General features: G+C 42.2%; 1 protein-coding gene across 1 annotated transcript in view; it reads left to right on the top strand.

The window, feature by feature from the left end:
* The window catches only part of RPA1 (replication protein A1), a 73,793-nt gene extending 54,480 nt beyond the window's left edge, over positions 1–19,313 (top strand). The window contains exons 8-17 of the mRNA XM_019429596.2: positions 1,535–1,637; positions 3,734–3,802; positions 3,942–4,134; positions 4,294–4,433; positions 5,145–5,293; positions 7,481–7,613; positions 10,911–11,087; positions 13,305–13,412; positions 16,698–16,784; positions 18,297–19,313. Of these exons, the coding sequence (XP_019285141.1) occupies positions 1,535–1,637; positions 3,734–3,802; positions 3,942–4,134; positions 4,294–4,433; positions 5,145–5,293; positions 7,481–7,613; positions 10,911–11,087; positions 13,305–13,412; positions 16,698–16,784; positions 18,297–18,404 (1,267 nt within the window). The 3' untranslated portion in view covers positions 18,405–19,313. The remainder of the gene's footprint in view (positions 1–1,534; positions 1,638–3,733; positions 3,803–3,941; positions 4,135–4,293; positions 4,434–5,144; positions 5,294–7,480; positions 7,614–10,910; positions 11,088–13,304; positions 13,413–16,697; positions 16,785–18,296) is intronic.
* The last annotated feature ends 970 nt before the right edge of the window (positions 19,314–20,283 follow it).

Here is a 20,283-nt window from a genome sequence, read left to right as displayed (position 1 = left end):
CTTCAGGGCTATCATACATAAAGTAAGTTTCATCTCTTTTTTTCCCTCCAGAGGGGGAAGAGGGTACAAATTGTGGCAACCATTAACTCTCTTATCATAAAAGAATGGCAAGAATGGGGCTCCTGGGTGGCTTAGTCGGTTAAGCGTCCGGCTTCAGCTCAGGTCATGATCTCACGCTCTGTGAGTTCAAGCCCCACATTGGGCTCTGTGCTGACAGCTCAGAGTCTGGAGCCTGCTTCAGATTCTGTATCTCCTTCTCTGTCTCTGCCTCTCCCCGGCTTACTCTTTCTCAAAAATAAATAAATGTTTAAAAAAAAAAAAAAAGGCAAGAAAAGCAATCTACTGTAGATTATGGAGTTTCATTAATTTTGAAAGAATTTGATTTGAAAAATATTTAATGCCTTAAATCCATTTATCATCAGGAGTAAAAAATTAATATTTGTTGTAATTCAGAAGACATTTCATCTTCTCATCATATAAATAAGTGACTTTTAGTCTAAAAATTGTTAGTATGATTTAGGTGACTAAAAAAATCTGTACTATTAGTATAACTGCATTACTATACCCTGAATGGATATTTCTTTTTTTTTTTTAATGTGTATTTATTTTTGAAGGAGAGAGAGAGAGAGAGAGAGAGAGGGAGAGAGACAGCTCATGAGTGGGGGAGGGGCAGAGAGAGAGGGAGACACAGAATCCAAAGTGGGCTCCAGGCTCTGAACTGTCAGCACAGAGCCCGACACAGGGCTCGAACTCACGAACCATGAGATCATGACCTGAGTCAAAGTCAGACGCTTAACCAACTCAGCCACTCAGGCACCCCTGGATATTTCTTATAATTCTTTTCCATTTGATTTTAGCAGTTGAGAATGAGTGAATTCTCTTTTCAGAGTTCTTTCAGCTATGTTTTTATTCATTCTTCAACTCTTTGCAGTGTAGGGGTAAGGAGTAAGGTAACTAATGTGCCCAACACGTGCCAACCAGGATAGGCACCAAGACTGGATATTGATTGAATCTTGTGCCTCCTTTTTTTAGTGGCCTCTGTCTGAGGTCATAGTACTTTGGTGTGTTTTCCTTTGGTAGCTCACCAATACCGTGTTCCATAATTTTGTATTTATATTCAGTGTGTGTTAGAATGGAGACAGAAGTTTGACACCAGTTTTATCAGTTCCCATAATTGAAAATAGTGGCAAAATATAATTGCTGGTATTACTGCATTTTCTAGCTTAGAACCTTTCATTAAGGGGATACCGTTGCCTTGGTGATGCTTTTTGGAGAAGGGAGAGGGTTTATAAATTTACTAATTTGACAGGAGAATGAGTTAGTGTTAAATCATCTCGTATGTTTTACTACTTGCTTATTCTATAAACTGTCAAACCTGTATGTCCTCTTGGGGTTTTAATTAGCTGGATTAAAATACAGCTTATATTGAAAAATGGAATATGCATAAGATAAAGACTATAGGAAGATAATAGGGCACCCTTTTAGACATTTCCCACGTAAGACTGAGCACTAACATAATCTGTTTGGTTTCTAGGTGGACTATCTGTGCTCGAGTTACCAACAAAAGTCAGATCCGTACCTGGAGTAATTCCCGGGGGGAAGGGAAGCTCTTCTCCCTAGAACTAGTTGATGAAAGTGTGAGTATTTGTCAAGTGGGGAAATAGGAGGAGCCTAAGAAACAGAGGGCTCATCTCTGTGCAGGCCTATGAGATGAGGAACAGTAGTAGGCCAAAAATAAACATGATTGTTATTGTGGTTTTTCCTGTCTGTATTCTTTTGATGGCTCTCTGTGTGCAAAGGGTTAAAGGTCTTAAATAAAATCCTTCGTTTTATTTTACTTTATTGAAAAGCAATTTTTTTAAATTATTGTTTTTAGATAGGCTTCACACCCAACAGGGGCCTGGAATTCATGACCCTGAGATCAAGAGTCACATGCTCGGGGAACCCAGCTGACTCATTCAATGGAGCATGTGACTCTTGATCTCGGTGTAGTGAGTTTGAGCCCCACGTTGGGTGTAGAGATGAGATTACTTAAAAAAAAAAAAGAAAAAAAAAAGCCACGCGCTGTACCAACTGAACCAACCAGGCACTTCTAAAATCCTTGATTTTAAATGAAAGCATTTGTAGAAATTTATTTGTTTGTTTGTTTGGGGGCGGAGGCAGGTGAGCAAGGGGCAGAGAGAGAGAGAAGCGGGGCTCATGCTCAACCAATGTTGGACTTGAACTCACGAACCGTGAGAACATGACCTGAGCTGAAGTCAGATGCTTAACAACTGAGCCACCCAGGGTGCCCAGTAATTAGTTTTTTAAATGTATAAGCAGCCTCATGAGCAGTAGAAAGCAGAGACACTCTGTCTGACTTGTTAGCAGGCTAAGTTGAAGCCCTGAGAGGTGATGTCTGGTTATGAGCAAAGTGTTGCTTTGGGCCACAGCAGAAGGCATATAACAGCCACCTTGAAAAGTGAGTGGTTGGGGCGCCTGGGTGGCTCAGTCGGTTAAGTGGCCAACTTCGGCTCAGGTCATGATCTCGTGGTCTGGGAGTTCGAGCCCCGCGTCAGGCTCTGTGCTGACCGCTCAGAGCCTGGAGCCTGTTTGGGATCCTGTGTCTCCCTCTCTCTCTGACCCTCCTCCGTTCATGCTTGCTCGCTCTCTGTCTCAAAAATAAATGTTAAAAAAAATTTTTTTTTAAAAGAAAAGTGAGTGGTTTTGTGGGAGATGGATTCTGGCTGTGCAAACTCTATACTTAAACAAAACCAAAGCATGATGAAGAGACAAAACATCCAAGTTGTGGAATCTCTCGACAGTCTCGTTAGCTGTTTGTTAGTTTTATTTATAATTCCTAGTATGTACTTCACACATTGTTTTCAAGCTGCTGCCTACATCCTATTGGTTCAAACTTCTGCAAGGGCGGGGGAAAATTGGTGGTTTGTTTTGGGTTTTTAGTTTTTGGAAGATGGAGTGATATCCCAAATGTATTGACTGTGTGATGGCAGAATCAGTATCAGAACCTAATTTTTTACCAAATTATTGGTGTGATCTGTCAGTTGGCAAAAATTTGAGCCTTTTTTAAGTTTCTTATCCATCTATAGTTTGTTTTTGTTTTTTAAGTGAAGATTTTATTTTTAAGTAATCTCTACACCCAGCGTGGGGCTTAAACTCACAACCCCGAGATCAAGAGTCACGTGCTCCACCAACGAGCCAGCTGGGTGTCCCCATCTATAGTACTTTGACTGACAGAAAAGTAAAGTGAAAATCAAATCACAAGCAACTTGAAAACGTGACTTATTGTAACATTTTGACAGTGACTCCCGAATATATCCCTCGCTTGACGCCAACGTGAGGGCAGCTGGTGATTCATTTGGCTCATCACGCTTCCTTGTGGGCTTCATTCGTGTCAGTGTTCAAAATTTGTTTTTATTTCTGTTGTCAGAATATTAAAATCACTAGGTTCATTGTGGGTTTTTTTGTTTTGCCTTGTTTTTAGGGTTCTAATTTGAGGTTCATAAAGCACCGTAACAGGATCAGCTAGTTAAACCCAAGTTGTTGGCTGGGGTTAATAGCTTGAATGTGTGACCACAAAATACGTGTTTCTGGGGCATCTGTAGACCTCTCACACATCCCATTTGTGCTTGTGTTACTGCTTAAAGATGTCATTTTGACACCACGGTGTCCTGCTTTTCAGTGGTAAAACCTGATGGACGCAATTCTAACCGGTTCTTGCTTGTTTCTGCAGGGTGAAATCAGAGCTACTGCTTTCAACGAGCAAGTGGACAAGTTTTTTCCCCTTATTGACATGAACAAGGTATGGTGGTGTCGCGTTGAGAACTGAAACAGTTGAGTGGCATGGGGGACTCTCGTCCTTCGGAGAACGGCGTAGTGGTGAGGAATTTGTGGTTTAATCTGATAGACTACCCACGTTCCACACCTGGCCTCTTTTGCAGGTCTATTACATCTCTAAAGGCACCCTGAAGATTGCTAACAAACAGTTCACAGCTGTTAAAAATGACTATGAGATGACCTTCAATAATGAGACTTCCGTCGTGCCCTGTGAAGATGGCCATCACTTACCAACAGTTCAGTTTGATTTCACAGCGATTGGTGACCTGGAGAATAAGTCTAAAGATTCTCTGATAGGTAAGCCTGCAAATGAGAGCAAAGAGAGTTGGGATTATTAGTTTTTGTTTGCAACATGTAAGGGAAATGTAAGGCTTAAGTGCTCGCCATTCAACCTTGGATCATGCTGTAATGGGAGCTTTGACCGTTTTTTGCTAACACATTGTGCCTGTATTTTAGACATAATTGGGATCTGCAAGAGCTATGAAGATGCCACCAAAATCACAGTGAAGTCTAACAACAGAGAAGTTTCGAAGAGAGACATCTATTTGATGGACATGTCGGGGAAAGTGGTGACCACTACTCTGTGGGGAGAAGATGTGAGCATTTGTACTGAGCAGTCAGAGCGTGTGCAGAAGGCAGAGATGTAAAGAGCTGGGTGGCTGTCTTGTCTTAAGAGTTGTGGGTTATGCTAAGCGAAATTAGAGAAAGAGAAATATCATATGATTTCACTCATATGGGGATTTTAAGAGACAAAACAGATGAACATAAGGGAAAGGAAACAAAAATAATATAAAAACAGGGAGGGGGACAAAACAGAAGAGACTCTTAAATATGGAAAACAGAGGGTTACTGGAGGGGTTGTGGGAGGGGGGATGGGCTAAATGGGGAAGGGGCACTAAGGAATCTACTCCTGAAATCATTGTTGCACCATATGCTAACTAATTTGGATGTAAATTAAAAAAAAAAAAAAGAGTTGTGGGGCCTTGGCCATGTAGGCCCTTCCTAATGAAGGATTGAGCTGTCTAGGGAATATTTGAAATTCTTTATTCGATTTACTTTTGTGAGGTATGCTATGATTTAAGTTTTATACAGAGAGGTGATCTTTCTTCTAACCCTAGGTTAGTTTTAATGTATCTTTGAACAGATTCCTGTGAGTGAGGTTAACTTGGATAGACTCCATGTACTATTTTATTGCATTTATTCTACTATTGACTGTGTTCCTTGTTTTCTATAAACATGTTCTGTGTGTTCTTCCTGACAGTGACACCTGTTCACTGTATTTGATTGGTGTTTTTGTTGTTACCCAGGCTGATAGATTTGATGGTTCTAGACAACCTGTGATGGCTATCAAAGGAGCCAGAGTTTCTGATTTTGGTGGACGGAGCCTCTCTGTACTGTCTTCAAGCACGGTCATTGTGAATCCTGACATCCCGGAGGCCTATAAGCTTCGTGGATGGTAGGTATTTTGGGGCTAAACCAAGGGGTCATTTGAGCCCGGCCTTTGAGAAGAAGTGGCTCTTTTGGTTCTTATGATCAGTATGTGAGCTGTCTGCAGAACAGAGGGCTTTGTTACCGAATGGAGCAGTTCCTCTATTTCTCGGAGGCATTATGCTTTCTGAGAGGATGGCTTTAAAGCCCTTAAACTGACAAGCCTGTAATCCCATGACAAACCCAGAGATTCCGGAGGAGGCAGTTAGCATGGACGTGCCGCATGCTGACCTCTATCCTGCCAAAGTAGGGTGGGGCCAGGCTGTTCCAGCCGGGACCCGAGGGACCGTAAGCTAAAGCCAGCTTTCTTGCCTAGGTTTAAAGCTGTGGGCTTCTGTGGTGTGGGCAAAGAGTGTACTTCCCCGTTCTGTCCAGTTGTTGGTGCTGAGCACATCTTCCGGTGTGTTCACTGGACTCTGATAAAGTGCAGTGGAAACAGTGGGCTCTTGTTGGCACTACCTTGTTATTCCCAGGCACTCGGATGAGAGCCTGTTAAGATTGCACTCTATCTGGCTTTTTAGGGTGTTAAAACTCTGCCTTTAAAGAGCACTTCAAACTGAAACATAGTGTGCAAGAATTGATGTGGTCAGGGAAAAACACTTTAGCTTGAGCTTAAATAATTTGTGTAGCTGTAGTCCCAGGGGATTGTATTGGTTTCCACCTATGTCTTAGGGTTTTAGTGATTAAACAATTCGCTCCTGTGACATACTTCTCACTTTTATTTTGAGTGTAATGTGAACCAGTAGTAGCACTAGTGTTTGAGTAGTTTCATGAAACATCTACTAGAGTGTTCGTGACACTTAAGCCAGCCTCCTGAGTATGGTCCACACGTATCTGTATTTAGCTATTCTGGTAGCTGGCATTGCATTATAAGGCAGGTCCCGCTCATAGTCTGACCAGAAATAACCACAGCTGTGGTCTGTCCTTCTCGCTTGATTTTCTTTCAGGCTCTAGAGCTTGACCCCAGGTTAATGGCATGCCCACATTAAGGTCTTCATATTTTACTTGTCACTAACAGTGATCCTGGTCAACATAAAAAGACACGGCTGTCTGCAGAATAAAATAACCTGCCGTTGATCAAAGAGAAGTTCACTGCACACACCCCACCTAGGCATGGGTTGGAGATGTTTGATCTTGGTTGTAACAATGTGGAGGGGTTTTTGTTGTTTTCTTTTCTTTTTTCCAATGTGGAATTTTTTTATTGTAAGAAGGGCTGCTTCAGTCTTTGCTCTGCTGATTCCTGATGAGCTATCTTTGGTGGCAAATGTCTCCTTGGAGTTTTTGAAACCGTTAACTGGTGTAGATAGTGGTGAAATGGATTTATGGACCTTGCTGTGCTTCTGTGACGGATTTAGCCGCTTCCCTGACAGAATGTGAAGGCAGTTGTCTGCAGCTTAGGGCGGCACCCATTCTGTGACATGGTCCCTTTTTAAGGAGCCTGCTCTCTCTGTGGTTAGCTTTCACTTATCCTCCTTTTAGATGACATTGGCATGTTTTTAATCTCAGACTGACTCCTCCCTCCCTCAAGTATGTTTCTGAGCCGTTTTCCTTCATGTCAGCTGATATGTGTTCAGGAAATATAATCAGTTTTAATCATAATGCAACACAAATTAATGTTAATTTTAATATTGGCATAGGTAGAACCTCACTAAGATAAATCTACAAGAAAATAGATAATATCTTAAATTACTTCGGGTTACATAATCTTTAGATTCTCTATCAGGCTTATAAGATCTTTTACCATGAAATTTTTTTTTTTCCCACAAAAAACATGACAGTCAATATGCTGACTGTCACTTTCTATACTGATACAGTTCAGTGATGATAAAAATGTGGCTACTTGCTGAGAATGAGCATCAGTAGCCTAAAGAACTGTGTATAACAGATGCTAATTTAAGAAAAAGTTCTGTGATATTCTGGCACTGTCTTTCTTGACCACTGGGGGGCATCAGAGCAATTGAGATGAAAAGAGGTCATTCACTTCCTGCAGTTGGCTTAAGATACAAGGAGGAACATAATCATTTCAGCCCATGTGACCACGACCTATGAATGTAGGACAGGTGGGGGGGCTAGTGAATAGCCTCTGATGTCTAGAAACAAGTAGCATATTCAATAAGTATAATAAAGTACCTGTTGTTCTTTGTTTATTTTTCAGGTTTGACTCTGAAGGACAAGCCTTAGATGGTGTTTCCATCTCTGATCTAAAGAGTGGAGGAACAGGAGGTAGCAACACCAACTGGAAAACTCTATATGAGGCTAAATCAGAGAACCTAGGCCATGGTGACAAGGTAGCCCACATTCCTAACTTTCTTCATAAAAGCATATAGAGTGTGCGGAAGGATGAGTTTTCCAACCTGATTTCTGGTACCACCTGTCAGACATTCATTCAGAGCTGTGATTCTTACCTGGAGGTCTGACCAGAGCATGGCGTGACAGTTGAGAATCACCAGAGTGAGGGAGTCGTGCTTACTAATAGGCTATGTCATATCCCTCAGGTATCCTGCGGCAGAAAAACATTAGAAACTCTGACTTAGAAAAAAAAAAAAAAAAAAGAAACTCTGACTTAGAGAGTTAATTCTTAGAGGGATCCTGATGAAGTGGTAATAACTTCGGGTCTATGTTTGTGTTTGCTGATTGTGCCTACAAGTTGAAGTGCCCACACACCAAGAAGGTGGGTTTTGAGGTTATAGCTAACACTGAGCACTAGTCAGGCTCAGGGTCAGACATCAGGCAGTTCACACGTGCCCTCACTGGCTGTACAGTATTAAACTCTCACGGGCTGAGATTTTGCCACTGTTCTCTGATGGGAATCGGCTCTGGTATTTGATTTTAGTTGCAGCTTCCTTTCAATGTTTGTATGTAATGACTCTCTTCCTGTCTTGATCTAAACCTGTATTCTGCCAGCAGTTCATTATTTAAGTCATTTATTTCTCCTTTATGCTCCCCAAAAGAGCAATTCCTACTTTTATTGTTTTCATATTATATAATACAGTTTTTATTCCTTTCCCCCTTGTTTCGCTATACTCCCTTATCCCTCATTGTCGTCAACGGCATCTGATGATGCTGTCATATGGCATCTTGAGACTTAAACATGAGACAGATAGGTATTGTCTTGTCATAGGAACAGCCACTCTTCAGGTTCTCTTTTCCCAATTTTCTTCTTAGATCTACAGGTAGACTGTGTGTAATAAATCAGGCCTGTGGGCACCTGGCTGGCTCAGTCAGAAGAGCAGGTGACTCTTGATCTTGGGTCCTACATTGGGTGTAGAGATTACTTTAAAAAAAAAGAAAGAAAGAAAAAGAAATCAGGGACGCTTGGGTGGCTCGGTCAGTTAAGCATCTGATTCTTGATATCAGCTCAGGTCATGATCTTATGGTTGTGGGATTGAGCCCACGTTGGGCTCTGCGCTCATAGCACATAACCTGCTTGGGATTCTCTCTCTCTCCTTCCCTCTCTGCCCCTCCCTCTCTCTCTGCCTCTCTCTCTGTCTGTCTCTCCCTCCCTCTGTCTGTCCCTCCCTCCCTCACAGTAAGTAAGCATTAAAAAGAAGAAGAGGAAGAAGAAAAGAAAAATCATGCCTGGAGAGTACCCATTTGTACCTAAACTTTATTTTTTTAATTTTTTTTTAATGTTTATTTTTGAGAGAGAGAGAGTGCGAGCAGGGGAGGGACAGAGACAGAGGGAGACACAGAATCCAAAGCAGGCTCCAGGCTCCAGGCTCTGAGCTGTCAGCACAGAGCCCGATGCGAGGCTCGAACCCACGAACCATGAGATCGTGACCTGAGCCAAAGTTAGACACTTAACTGACTGAGCCACCCAGGCTCCCCTGTACCTGTACTTTAAAGTCATGAATTGGGGCGCCTGGGTGGCTCAGTCAGTTAAGCGTCCGACTTCGGCTCAGGTCATGATCTCGCGGTCCGTGAGTTCAAGCCCCGCGTCGGGCTCTGTGCTGACTGCTCAGAGCCTGGAGCCTGTTTCAGATTCTGTGTCTCCCTCTCTCTGACCCTCCCCCGTTCATGCTCTGTCTCTCTCTGTCTCAAAAATAAATAAACGTTAAAAAAAAAAATTTTTTTTAAATAAATAAATAAAGTCATGAATTGAATCTGGACCTTACCTAAAAATACAGAAAATTCTATAGGCATTCTCCTAGGAGACTTATTTTCTCTAGAGCCTTCTAGATAGAGGGCTCAACAAATCTCTTTAAATACCCATATTATTGGGTTTTGCCTTCTTTGTTCTAAGACATTGGGAAGCCCCAGAGATTGCTGACCTGGCTCCAAATTCAGAGTACACCCTGAGGGAACTGCTCACCCCTCAAAATTACTTACCCTGTATCCTTTCTGTGAGAGTTAAAAAGCAAAACCAGTAACAACAACATAAAAGTCCAAGCACATGACTTAGTCCTTTGCTACATTTACTTATCAGTGATTTCTCCACCCGGATGGCTTAGACCAGGGGTTGACACACAGCCGCATGTGCTCATTTGCATATTGTGTGTGGATGCTTCTGTGCCACAGCAGCAGAGTTGAGTAGCTGCAACAGGGACTCTGACCAAAAGGCTCGTAAAGCCTAAAGTATTTCCCGTCTGGCTTTCTACAGAAAACGTTTGCCACTGTGACCTAGACAAAGATGAAGGTGACTCCAGGCCCCAGAAACCACTACTATCGTTCTTAATGTGGGAGGATGGTTGAACGTCGCTGCACTAGATTTTCCTGCCTTGCGCTGTATTTCCTAGATGTTAACCTTTGGAGGGTCAGAGGAACGGGAGATACAAATCTGTGTCTCCTGACGTCTTTATTTTTCATATAGTCTTTTTCTGTTTTTAATTAATTTAGTCTACTTTAGGATTCACTTTTCTCATTAAGGAATAATGTGCTTTATTATTATTATTATTATTATTATTATTATTATTATTATTTTCATGTCTAATTTTGAGAGAGAGAGTGCGAGCTGGGGAGGGCAGAGAGAGAGGGAGACACAAAATCCAAAGCAGGCCCAGGCTCTGAGCTGTCAGCACAGAGCCTGACTGCGGGGCTCAAACTCACAAACCTGGAGATTTTGACGCAATCCGAAGTCGGACTGAGCCTAGTCACCCTAGGAATAATCTGCTTTAAAGCTTAGTTTATGGGGTGCCTGGGTGGCTCAGTCGGTTAAGTGTCCGACTTCAGCTCAGGTCACGATCTCGCAGTCCGTGAGTTCGAGCCCCACGTCGGGCTCTGGGTTGATGGCTCAGAGCCTGGAGCCTGCTTCTGATTCTGTGTCTCCCTCTCTCTCTGCCCCTCCCCCATTCATGCTCTGTCTCTCTCTGTCTCAAAAATAAATAAACGTTAAAAAAAATTTAAAAAAGATAAATAAAAAAAATAAATAAATCTTAGTTTATTACCTTTGTAGGTTTTGCAGTCCGCACAAGTGATTTCAGAAACTATAGCATGAATCGTTCCCTGTAATCACATTGTGATCTTAAGGATTCATATATGTGAACACTTACCACTTATATATCAGGGCAAGCTTGGGCTGCCCCTGAGTCCCTCTTGGACGTAGGCCCTGTGTTCCAGGTCTCTCATGTCACTCTTTTCTCCTGAAGGCCGACTATTTTAGCTGTGTGGCGACAGTTGTGTTTCTTCGCAAAGAGAACTGTATGTATCAAGCCTGCCCAGCTCAGGACTGCTTTAAGAAAGTGATTGATCAACAGAATGGATTGTACCGCTGTGAGAAGTGTGATAGTGAATTTCCCAGCTTCAAGTACCGCATGATCCTGTCAGTAAGTAAAATGGGTAGTTGAGACACTGTAGTGTTTCTCGAGTCCCTACCACGTGCCCACCCGCCACGGTAGAGACGAGGGCCAAAACAAGATCTCTTGTGGTAGGAAGCCTGCAGACGAGTAAGTGCTAAAGAGCTTCTTATTCTACAAGAACAAAAGTAAGGGGCCTTTCGCTCAACTGAATAGCAGTCTGTTTTCTCCTACTAAAAGCTTTTTTTCATACCAGAGAGTTGCATTTAGATGCCCAGCTGATTTTAGTTGCTGTGCATGTAGTACAATTACAGCATTGGTGACACTCTCCTGCTAACTGTTATGAAGATAAATTAATTTGAAATGGCATTTCTGGAGAGCAGTAATTATACAGCCAATGCGTATATTTAGTTATTTTTCTTGTAGATAATCTATTCCTCTTAGCCCTCGGTAGAGCTGACTTCTCGGGAATGTGACTGTGTGCTGATGTGGGAGTGTGGCTTTTTTGCATTGTAAGAATTGTTTCTTTCGGTTTTAAAACTTTTAAAGTGAAGGGTGTGCTTTAAAAAAATGATAATACTGAATGATAATAAAGGTATAAGAAAAATAGGCATTCTCCTATTTTTCTAGAAGGTGATTTGGCAGGAACATATCAGGAGCCTTAAAAATATTTATGTTTTCTGGCACATTAAACACTTGGAGAGAATTTCTTCCAAGAAATCATCAGAGATGTTACAGTTGTGTAAAGTTATCTGTTACTCCGTTATGTTGAAAAGTTCAATACAACTTAACTTCCTTAATATTATAGTGGTTAATTCCGTTATTTTATCTGTGGAGTGGAATACCACGCAAGCATCAGAATTTGCCATTTATTTGACAGTTTTCCACAGTTAAAGTATTTGAAGATGACATGAATAAATGTTCAGGTTATTAATTGAAAATGGCAAATTTTAAATCATATGTTCGATATAGTCTTGAGGTATGTACACACACAGAAAACAGACTTGAGCGGGCAAATGCCATACTGTTGATAGAAGTTATTTCTGGTTGATTTCTAGTTTCTTCTGCATTTTCCTTTTTTTTTTTCCCCCTGCAGTGAAAACTCTTGTGATAGAAAAAAATTTTTTTTAATCTTTTCAGATAAAAAAAAAAAGATTTTACTTGTCCTTTCTATATTCTAATTGCCCCTCAAAATGTTAGTTCAGCAGGAAAGTTCTACATTTAAGCTTTATATTCCTGTAAACCATAAACTCCATCGAACGAGAATGGAGAAGGTTGTCTAGATGGCTGATCAGCCTTTCTGTGAGGCTCGTAGATAGTGGAACCCCAGGGCACTGGTTTCACAAGGTGCGGACCCAGCGTGTTCCCTTCGTTGTGCCATTCTCAACCCTGTTGAGGGTGCTCTGCCTCTAGGATTCTGGCACGCGGTAAGCAGACTGTAGGTGTGAACTGGGATGAGACACATTCTCTTGTGTATGTGAGTGTTTGTAACTTTTCTTGTCCCCTTACTTTTCCATCATAACTTTGATAGTAAAGCTCCATGTATATGCCAAGTGAAAATGTAGACTCATCAAATGACACCTTAAAAAAAAAACCAAAAAAACTGTGCCTTCTTATTTCTACTAAGACTTTTACTTCAGCAAATGGATTCTTTGTGATCCACTTTCTTCCTTGACTCTCCCCTATTTAATTTTACATCATGGTCCAATTGGAGACAGTTGATCCAAGCTCATTTCTTTTGCTAGGCAAGTTTGGCCACTGGAGGAAGGCCCCTGACTCAGGCTTTTAAATAGTCTGGGGTGCTCAGCAGTGACTGAGAATTGCCTTATAGAACCAGTGACTGAAGAATGTACAGCTTGAAATGCAGAGAACCTGCCCTCACTCATTGGAGGCTCATTCAGAACCTTTAGTCCAGAGGCCATTGCGGCTGGAGGGGAAGGAACTAAGTCCAGGGTGCCTGGATTCCATGTCTGCAGGAGAGTTTAGTTGGGTTGTTATCTCCACTGAGATCTGAAACCACATACCCACAGCATATCGTGTTCCTGCTGTGATCCAGACTTATATTTTAAATTCTTTCTTTGATATTTTTCACACTCTTTGGAAAGAATATAGCATATGTGGTAGTAATGGGGTTTTTTTCCCCCTGGGAATTATTTTAATGAATGGAAAAAGTTAATCTTCTAGTCTCCTGAGTGTGTCTTCCTTTTATTATTTCTTTGCTAAATTAATATGTAATGTGTTTTTTAGGCAAATATTGCTGATTTTCAAGAGAATCAGTGGGTCACCTGTTTCCAGGAGTCTGCGGAGGCCATCATTGGACAAACCACTGCTTATATTGGGGAGTTAAAAGAGAAGGTTGGTCCCTCTTTTATTATTAGTGTAACAGTTGCCAATAACACCCTTTTGCTCTTTAAGTTTTTTAAATTTCTCTTGGGTGTTGTATATAGTTTCTCAGTCTGATGATTATTTGAGACTCATCTGATTCTGTCAAATTTGTCCACTTTGGGTGTACCAACAATGAGGTAATCAGGCAATGTATATAAAAGTGTTTCAAGGGTGCCTGGGTGGCTCAGCAGAGTATGCAACTCTTGATCTCAGGGTTGTGAGTTCAAGCCCCATGTTGGGTGTGGAGCCTACTTTAAAAAAAAAAAAAATTAAAAAGTAAGTGCTTTAAAAGCAGCTTTTTACAAGTGTAAACCACTTATTTCTCCTGTTACTGTTAGCACACAAAAGTTGGTGTGCCCTCAGTCACTTGACATCTTCTGAAGAAACCTGAAGTACAGATGTGCCCTTTTAACATACACCATCCTGAAAAGTTGAGTCAAATCCTGGTTTAAATTCAGATAGAAGGTACTTGCTACTTTAGGTCTTCAGATGGAATTTTATGAAGTAACTTACTTTCATAAGGTAACTCTATGTTTCATTTTGATAAATCCTTATTTTCACATATTTGGTTTATTTAATGTAGGGAATAGATTACTAATTATGCTAAATGTAGGAAAGATACTTAGATAAAATGTGTAAAGATGACCAATGAAAGCTGTGTTTTCTGGGCCCTACAAATTAGCATCTATCCGTGTATTTTTCTCCGACTTCTTCCAGATTGGTTAGAATACTTGTAAAAACCACTAAGAATAAAGATTTGTCATTTGTTTTGGCACATTTTTCTCTTATTCTTTCCTATCTTCAGTTCTGTCCATTCGGCTCCCCCCTACACACCTCTTTTTTAAATTGTTTGTGAGATCTCTGAAAATAATGCCAACAAGCCCTTTTATAGAAATAACTGGAATTGACTTTAAAATATGATGGTGTCTTTTATCTGTTTTGCCTGGTTCTTTATTTTCATATCAGATTTTAAGGCTTGAGGCAGCTTTTCAGGGTTTTTTATGAGCTTATTACATTTGACTGTTTTTACTACTGGTGAATGAGGACATATAGAAACTCTTCCCTCAGGAACCATGATGTTCTTGGAGTATGCACTCCAGCCTTTCCCTAATCTTAGAAGAATAATGACAGCTGATTTAATTTTCTTAGGATTTAACACATTGTTTTATTTACATATCTGAAGGCCCAGAGGACTGCAAATTTATTTTATGCACATTTATATGCATTAAATACTTTCTGTGATCCCTCTCTGTTTACCAGACTTTTTTTTTTTTTTTCTTTAAATAAGTGTAATTAGTGGGCACCTGGCTGGCCCAGTCTGGTGGAGCCTGTGACTCTTGATCTTTGGGGTTGTGAGTTCAAGCCCCACACTGGGTATAGAGATTACTTTAAAAAAAGGTGGGGGGGGGGGGCAGTGGTGCCTGGGCAGCTCAATTGGTTAAGAGTCCGACTTCAGCTCAGGTCATGATCTCATGGTTCATGAGTTCGAGCCCCACGTTGAGCTCTGTACTGACAGCTCAGAGCATGGAGCCTGCTTCAGATTCTGTGTCCTTCCTGCCCCCCCGCCCCCAACTCATACTCTCACTCAAAAATAAACATTAAAAAATTTTTAAAAAAACAAAAAGGGAGGGGCACCTGGGTGGCTCAGCTGGTTATGTGTCCGACCCTTGATTTCAGGTCAGGTCATGACTCATGAGATCGAGCCCGGCATCAGACTCCATGCTGTTAGCAGGGAGCCTGCCTGGGATTCTCTCTCTCCCTTTCTCCACCCACCTCCCTCCCTCCCTCCCTCCCTCTCTCTCTCTCTCAAAATAAATAAATAAAATTTTTTTAAAGGTACAAAAGTTTAAATAGTATTTGAGGGGTAAGATAAAGAAGGAGAGAACTGTTTTTCATACTTTCCCTAGTCTTTACCCACCCCACCTCCCTGGCTTCATTTGCTCACAAATCTCTGTAAATGTAGAGGTTTAAACCATGTATGGCAACTTGAGCTTTTTTCTTACTGTCCCCTCCCCCCCCATTCTTAATTTACCATGAACATGCTGAGCCTCAGATGTATTTCATCACAAACTTTTTTTTTTTTTAAGTTTATTTATTTATTTTGAGGGATGGAGGGCAGAGGGAGAGAAAGAATCCCAAGCAGGCTACACACTCAGGACAGAACCTGAGGTAGGGCTCAAACCCACCAACCCTGAGATTATGACCTGAGCTGAAATCAAGAGTCAGACGCTCAATGAACTGAGCCACCCAGGTGCCCCTATTCCATCACAAACTTTTAAAGTTTAGAAGTGTGCTTTTTGGGGGGCGCCTAGGTGGTTCAGTTGGTTAAGTGTCTGACTTCTGCTCAGGTCATGATCTCTCAGTTTGTGGGTTCGAGCCCCGCGTCAGGCTCTGTGCTGACAGCTCAGAGCCTGGAGTCTGCTTCTGATTCTGTGTCTCCCTCTCTCTGCCCCTCCCCAGCTCACATTCTGTCTCTCTGTCTCTCTCTCTCTCTCAAAAATAAATAAACATTTAAAAAAAAATTTTAAGTGTTTTTTGGGTTTTGTTTTGTTATATTATGTTGAAATATGCATAACCTAAAATTTACCATTTTTAAGTATAAGTTCAGTGCATGCATTAAATAGTAACTCCATTTCCCCTTCCCCCAGCCCCTGGCAACCATTCTTCCTTTTTTTTTTTTTTTTTTTAATGTTTATTTGTTTTTGAGGATCTGACAGAGGATCTGAAGTGGGCTCTGTGCTGACAGCAGAGAGCCTGATGTGAGGCTCAAACTCATGAGCCGTGAGATCATGACCTGAGCTGAAGTCAGACGCTTAACAGACTGAGCCACCCAGGCGTCCCCCCACTCCCTACCGGCAGCCATTCTACTTTCTGTCTCTCTTACTTTGACTACTGTAGGTAGAGTATTTTAATTGTTTTAATAAAATTCTACCCAAACAGTTTTATGTAATGAAATATCGCCTTTAGATCAGTCATTCCTATTCAACCACTGGGGGTAATTTTTTTTTTTTTTTTTTTTTTGAGAGAGATTTTTCTCAAAAGTCTTTTCAAAACTCTTTTTTAAAAACAAAATCCTAAAGATTTTATTTTTAAGTAATCTCTACACCTAATGTGGGGCTTGAACCTACACCCCCAAGATCAGGAGTCACACGCTCTTCCAACTGAGCCAGCCAGGCGCCCCTTCAAAAATCTTAATAGATATTTTCAAATGGTCTGGTAGCTTCCATGCCTAAAGTTTTACATTTGTTTTTGCAGAATGAGCAAGCATTTGAGGAAGTTTTCCAGAATGCCAACTTCCGAACTTTCATATTCAAGATCAGGGTGAAACTAGAGACCTACAATGTAAGTGAGGTCACGTGGGATGCAGGCGGGCTAGCAGTGGGAAGCTACTGTTTGTCACCCACAACAACAGTGCAGTGACAGCTGTCACATCATTGCTTGCTGTGTGCCAGACTCAGTACTAAGTGCCCTGCGTTTATCACTCCTCGAGTCTGCCCAGCACTGAGGTACTGTTATTATCTCCATTTTCAGAGGAATAACCTAACTTAGAGAGGTTGAGGGTTTTGTCCAGTGTCTAGCATCTGGGGAGAAAATGCTTATGGTCCTTTCAGTTAAAACCTGGGGGTTTTTGTTTATGTATTGACAAAGAATGGTAAGGTGTTTAGTGGATTCACATCTTCCATGAGGTTTAAGCTCCAAAGTTAGTGTATGAAACAAAGAACACACATAGTTAAAATTACCTTGAAAATTCCTTTAAGTTGCCTGTAGCATCATGTAATTGTATAGTCATAATATAACAGCATTTATTGGTCACTTATTATCTGCCAGTTACTGTCCTACACCTTTTACTGTATATAGCATCTCACTTGGTCCTGCCAGTAACCTGGATGTATAGGAACTATTGTTATCCCTGTTTTACCACTGAGAAACTGTAGGCTTACAGAGAACAAGTCATTTGCCCAAGTCCTGTGCCAGCACGTGGCAGAACTAAGATTCCAGCCCCCAGCTTCAGAGCTTTGTTCTTAACTCTGCTTATAAATCGGACTAGTGATTACTGAGCACACACACTAGAGCGTGTGAGCCCCTGCACTACACTGTGTATCCTTTCTGGGTATCACATCGTGCTTCCTCTAAAGACACTGCACAGTCCTGATGAACGAGTGAGGAGGAGGCTTCTGAAAACATCTCTGCTTATTTTGGGGTTTCCCCATTCTTTTTCACTATTAGACCTTAACCCTGATGGATGTATTCTGCTAACAGATGTGTTCGTTTCTATGGGCATTAAATGAGTAGGAAGGCAAATGTCTGATAGAGTGTCTGAGGTGAGATCCAGGGGCCATTTGAAGGGTCATTCAGCCTCTCATGGTATGGACGGGAAGGTGAGGCACAGAGAGGTGGTCTGTTGCAGAGCCGAGATGGGACCCAGGCCAGGTGTCCCTCCTCTGCCTCAGGTGCCTTTGCTTTCACACCGCTTGCAGAACTAACTGTGTAGCTTTAAGCGCCTCACTCATCGTCGCGGGGCTCCTGTTCCCACCTTGGCAAAGAAAATAAATCGGCCTTGATAAGCCCGCTTAGGTCCATCCCATTTGGATTCTAGGTTTCTGAGTGCTCGGGAGCATGAGGGAAGGATGAGGGAAGGAGAGGGGCTTCTCCCCACTCTCCCAGCCCCAGAATTCTGGACTTGGCTCTCACTTGTGACTTTTTCTGTATTGGAATTACTGAACACTAAATCCAGCATGCCTCTGTGTTTTCTTCTGCCGGGATCATTGAAACCTCTAAAGCAAAGGGGGTTATCACCACTGCTCCATGCCACGGGCTTTCCTTCGTTTACGAACTGCTTTTCTCTTCTCAAAGGATGAGTCTCGAATTAAGGCCACTGTGATGGACGTGAAGCCCGTGGACTACAGAGAATATGGCAGAAGGCTGATCATGAACATCAAGAGAAACGCACTGATGATGTGAGCAGAGCAGTGCTGATTGGGCGGAAGTTTGAAAAAGCAGAGTTGAAATGAAACAGACTCCTTCCCGCAGCCCCCCCCCCCCAACCCCCCTTGTGACAATTCCACATTAGCTCCCCGGTGCATAGAGCCTCTCTGCGGCGGACTAGGCGCTTCCTCTCTCAGGCGCATCTTGGAACCCATTGGTAGGCAAAGGACAGTGTGCTCAGGTGGCTGAGGTGTAAACTGTGTCAGACCTAGCGGGTCAGCTGGCGGGAGGTGTAGTGCCAGTCCCTCTGTCTTGAGGCTTTTGTCAGTGATATTAAGATTTCATTATCTTCAAGCAGGAATTATGTCAGAAGTAATTGACCCTAAATCTGCAGACAGTAAAATAAATTATGTAACTTGGGTTTCCGCCTCTCCAGTGGTGACACCTTCACAACTTGGGTTCCTTCTCTGGAGGGAGAGCCGAAAAGTGGCTGTGCGGAACCTGTATTTTAGTGTGTCTTTCTAGAATTCAAAGGCTTTCCTTTCTAGAGGTGCCACAGAGTTGTTAATGCTTGGAATGGCAATAGGGTAGAATTATTAATCAAAGACATGTCTTTTATATCTGAAGAATATCCTTCCTTCGGGGTTTAATAGATGAGTCAGATGGGTCTGATATTAATCAAAATTGTCTCTTCTGAGGAAGGCTGATAAGCATTGACTTGCTGTCCCCCAGGGACATCCAGGCAACTACAAAGCATTGCTTTAGTTTTTACTTCAATTAATGTTGCAGTTTGGTTGGCGAATGTATACTTTTTCTACCTGTACATATTTTTTGCATTTGTAGGTTTCATTTCTTGATTAAAGCTATGTTAAATAGAAGGGATTTTGAAGGAAGAAGCTCTTTGTTTCCCCCTGCTTTGTTTTAATAAACAGAAGCTTCTCTGTGTGTGAATCCTACTTTCTTTGAATGCAAAGGGTTCTTGTAACTGGAAAGCAATTAATTAGCCTTCATAATAAATGTTCACTTGGGGGAGATGTTAACTCATTACAGACTCACAGATTAGTCCAAAGCGTAGAGATCATTCTTCCTAATGTTTGCAACCCTAAGATGCATCTTTAAAAGAGTGAAAAAACTAGAAACAAAAAGCCATTGTACCCAGGAATGCCGATGATCTGGCACTTTGGGATTTTATTGATGTTTACACAGCAGTCTAACACCAACCAGGCTTTGAAATGTGTACAGACAGTGAGCCAGTAAGAAAACAGTAATTATGCGACTGAGCTTTTCAGTCAGCGAGAGCATGCTTGCTCTGTGTGTTCCTAATCATATTAATTATCTATCCGGTTGCCGCGACCCACCACTTGGCATTTGCTGCACATCCCTCCCCGAGCACCCAGGCAGTGTTGCAGGCAGCCTGCAGCGGGAGGACCTGGTTTTTGATTCGTGCCGGTGAGGCGTATGGCGGCTCTCTGTGGAGGTGGAGAACGAGGCTGTCCTGTCGGTCTCATCTTTACCTGTCCTCTTTTGGGAGGAAGCGGCCAGCTCTAGGCGAGATGACTCCTGTTCCTCAGCACAGACAGAGAGGGCCTTTCTCAGGCCCACTGACTGTTTGGACACATTCTGGTCTCAGAGGACGGTCGTCGGGCTGTACTTCCCTTTTTGGCTGGGGCCTCAACCATTTTTATGGAAGCTCTTTTCTGTCTGACCTTGCTTATAAAGCACGGACTAGAAAATTACAGTCTTCAGCACGATTCTGGATTGACAAATTGTGGGTTGGAGGTGGTCATCTAGCGTTCAGCCCAGTAACCAGTCTCCCATCTACCAGTGCCGGGCGCCCTGCCCTCTGCTCACGGGCGCTGCCCGTGAAGAGCGCTCACCTACCACCTTGCCCTGACTCAACACCATTGTATCAGTT

The sequence above is a fragment of the Panthera pardus genome, unplaced genomic scaffold, assembly GCF_024362965.1.
Source record: "Panthera pardus isolate Hobbes unplaced genomic scaffold, ASM2436296v1 HiC_scaffold_3, whole genome shotgun sequence".
NCBI classification, from domain to species: domain Eukaryota; kingdom Metazoa; phylum Chordata; class Mammalia; order Carnivora; family Felidae; genus Panthera; species Panthera pardus.
The sequence above is the reverse complement of the archived record's forward strand: the minus strand, read 5'-3'. Positions and strand labels throughout refer to the sequence as shown.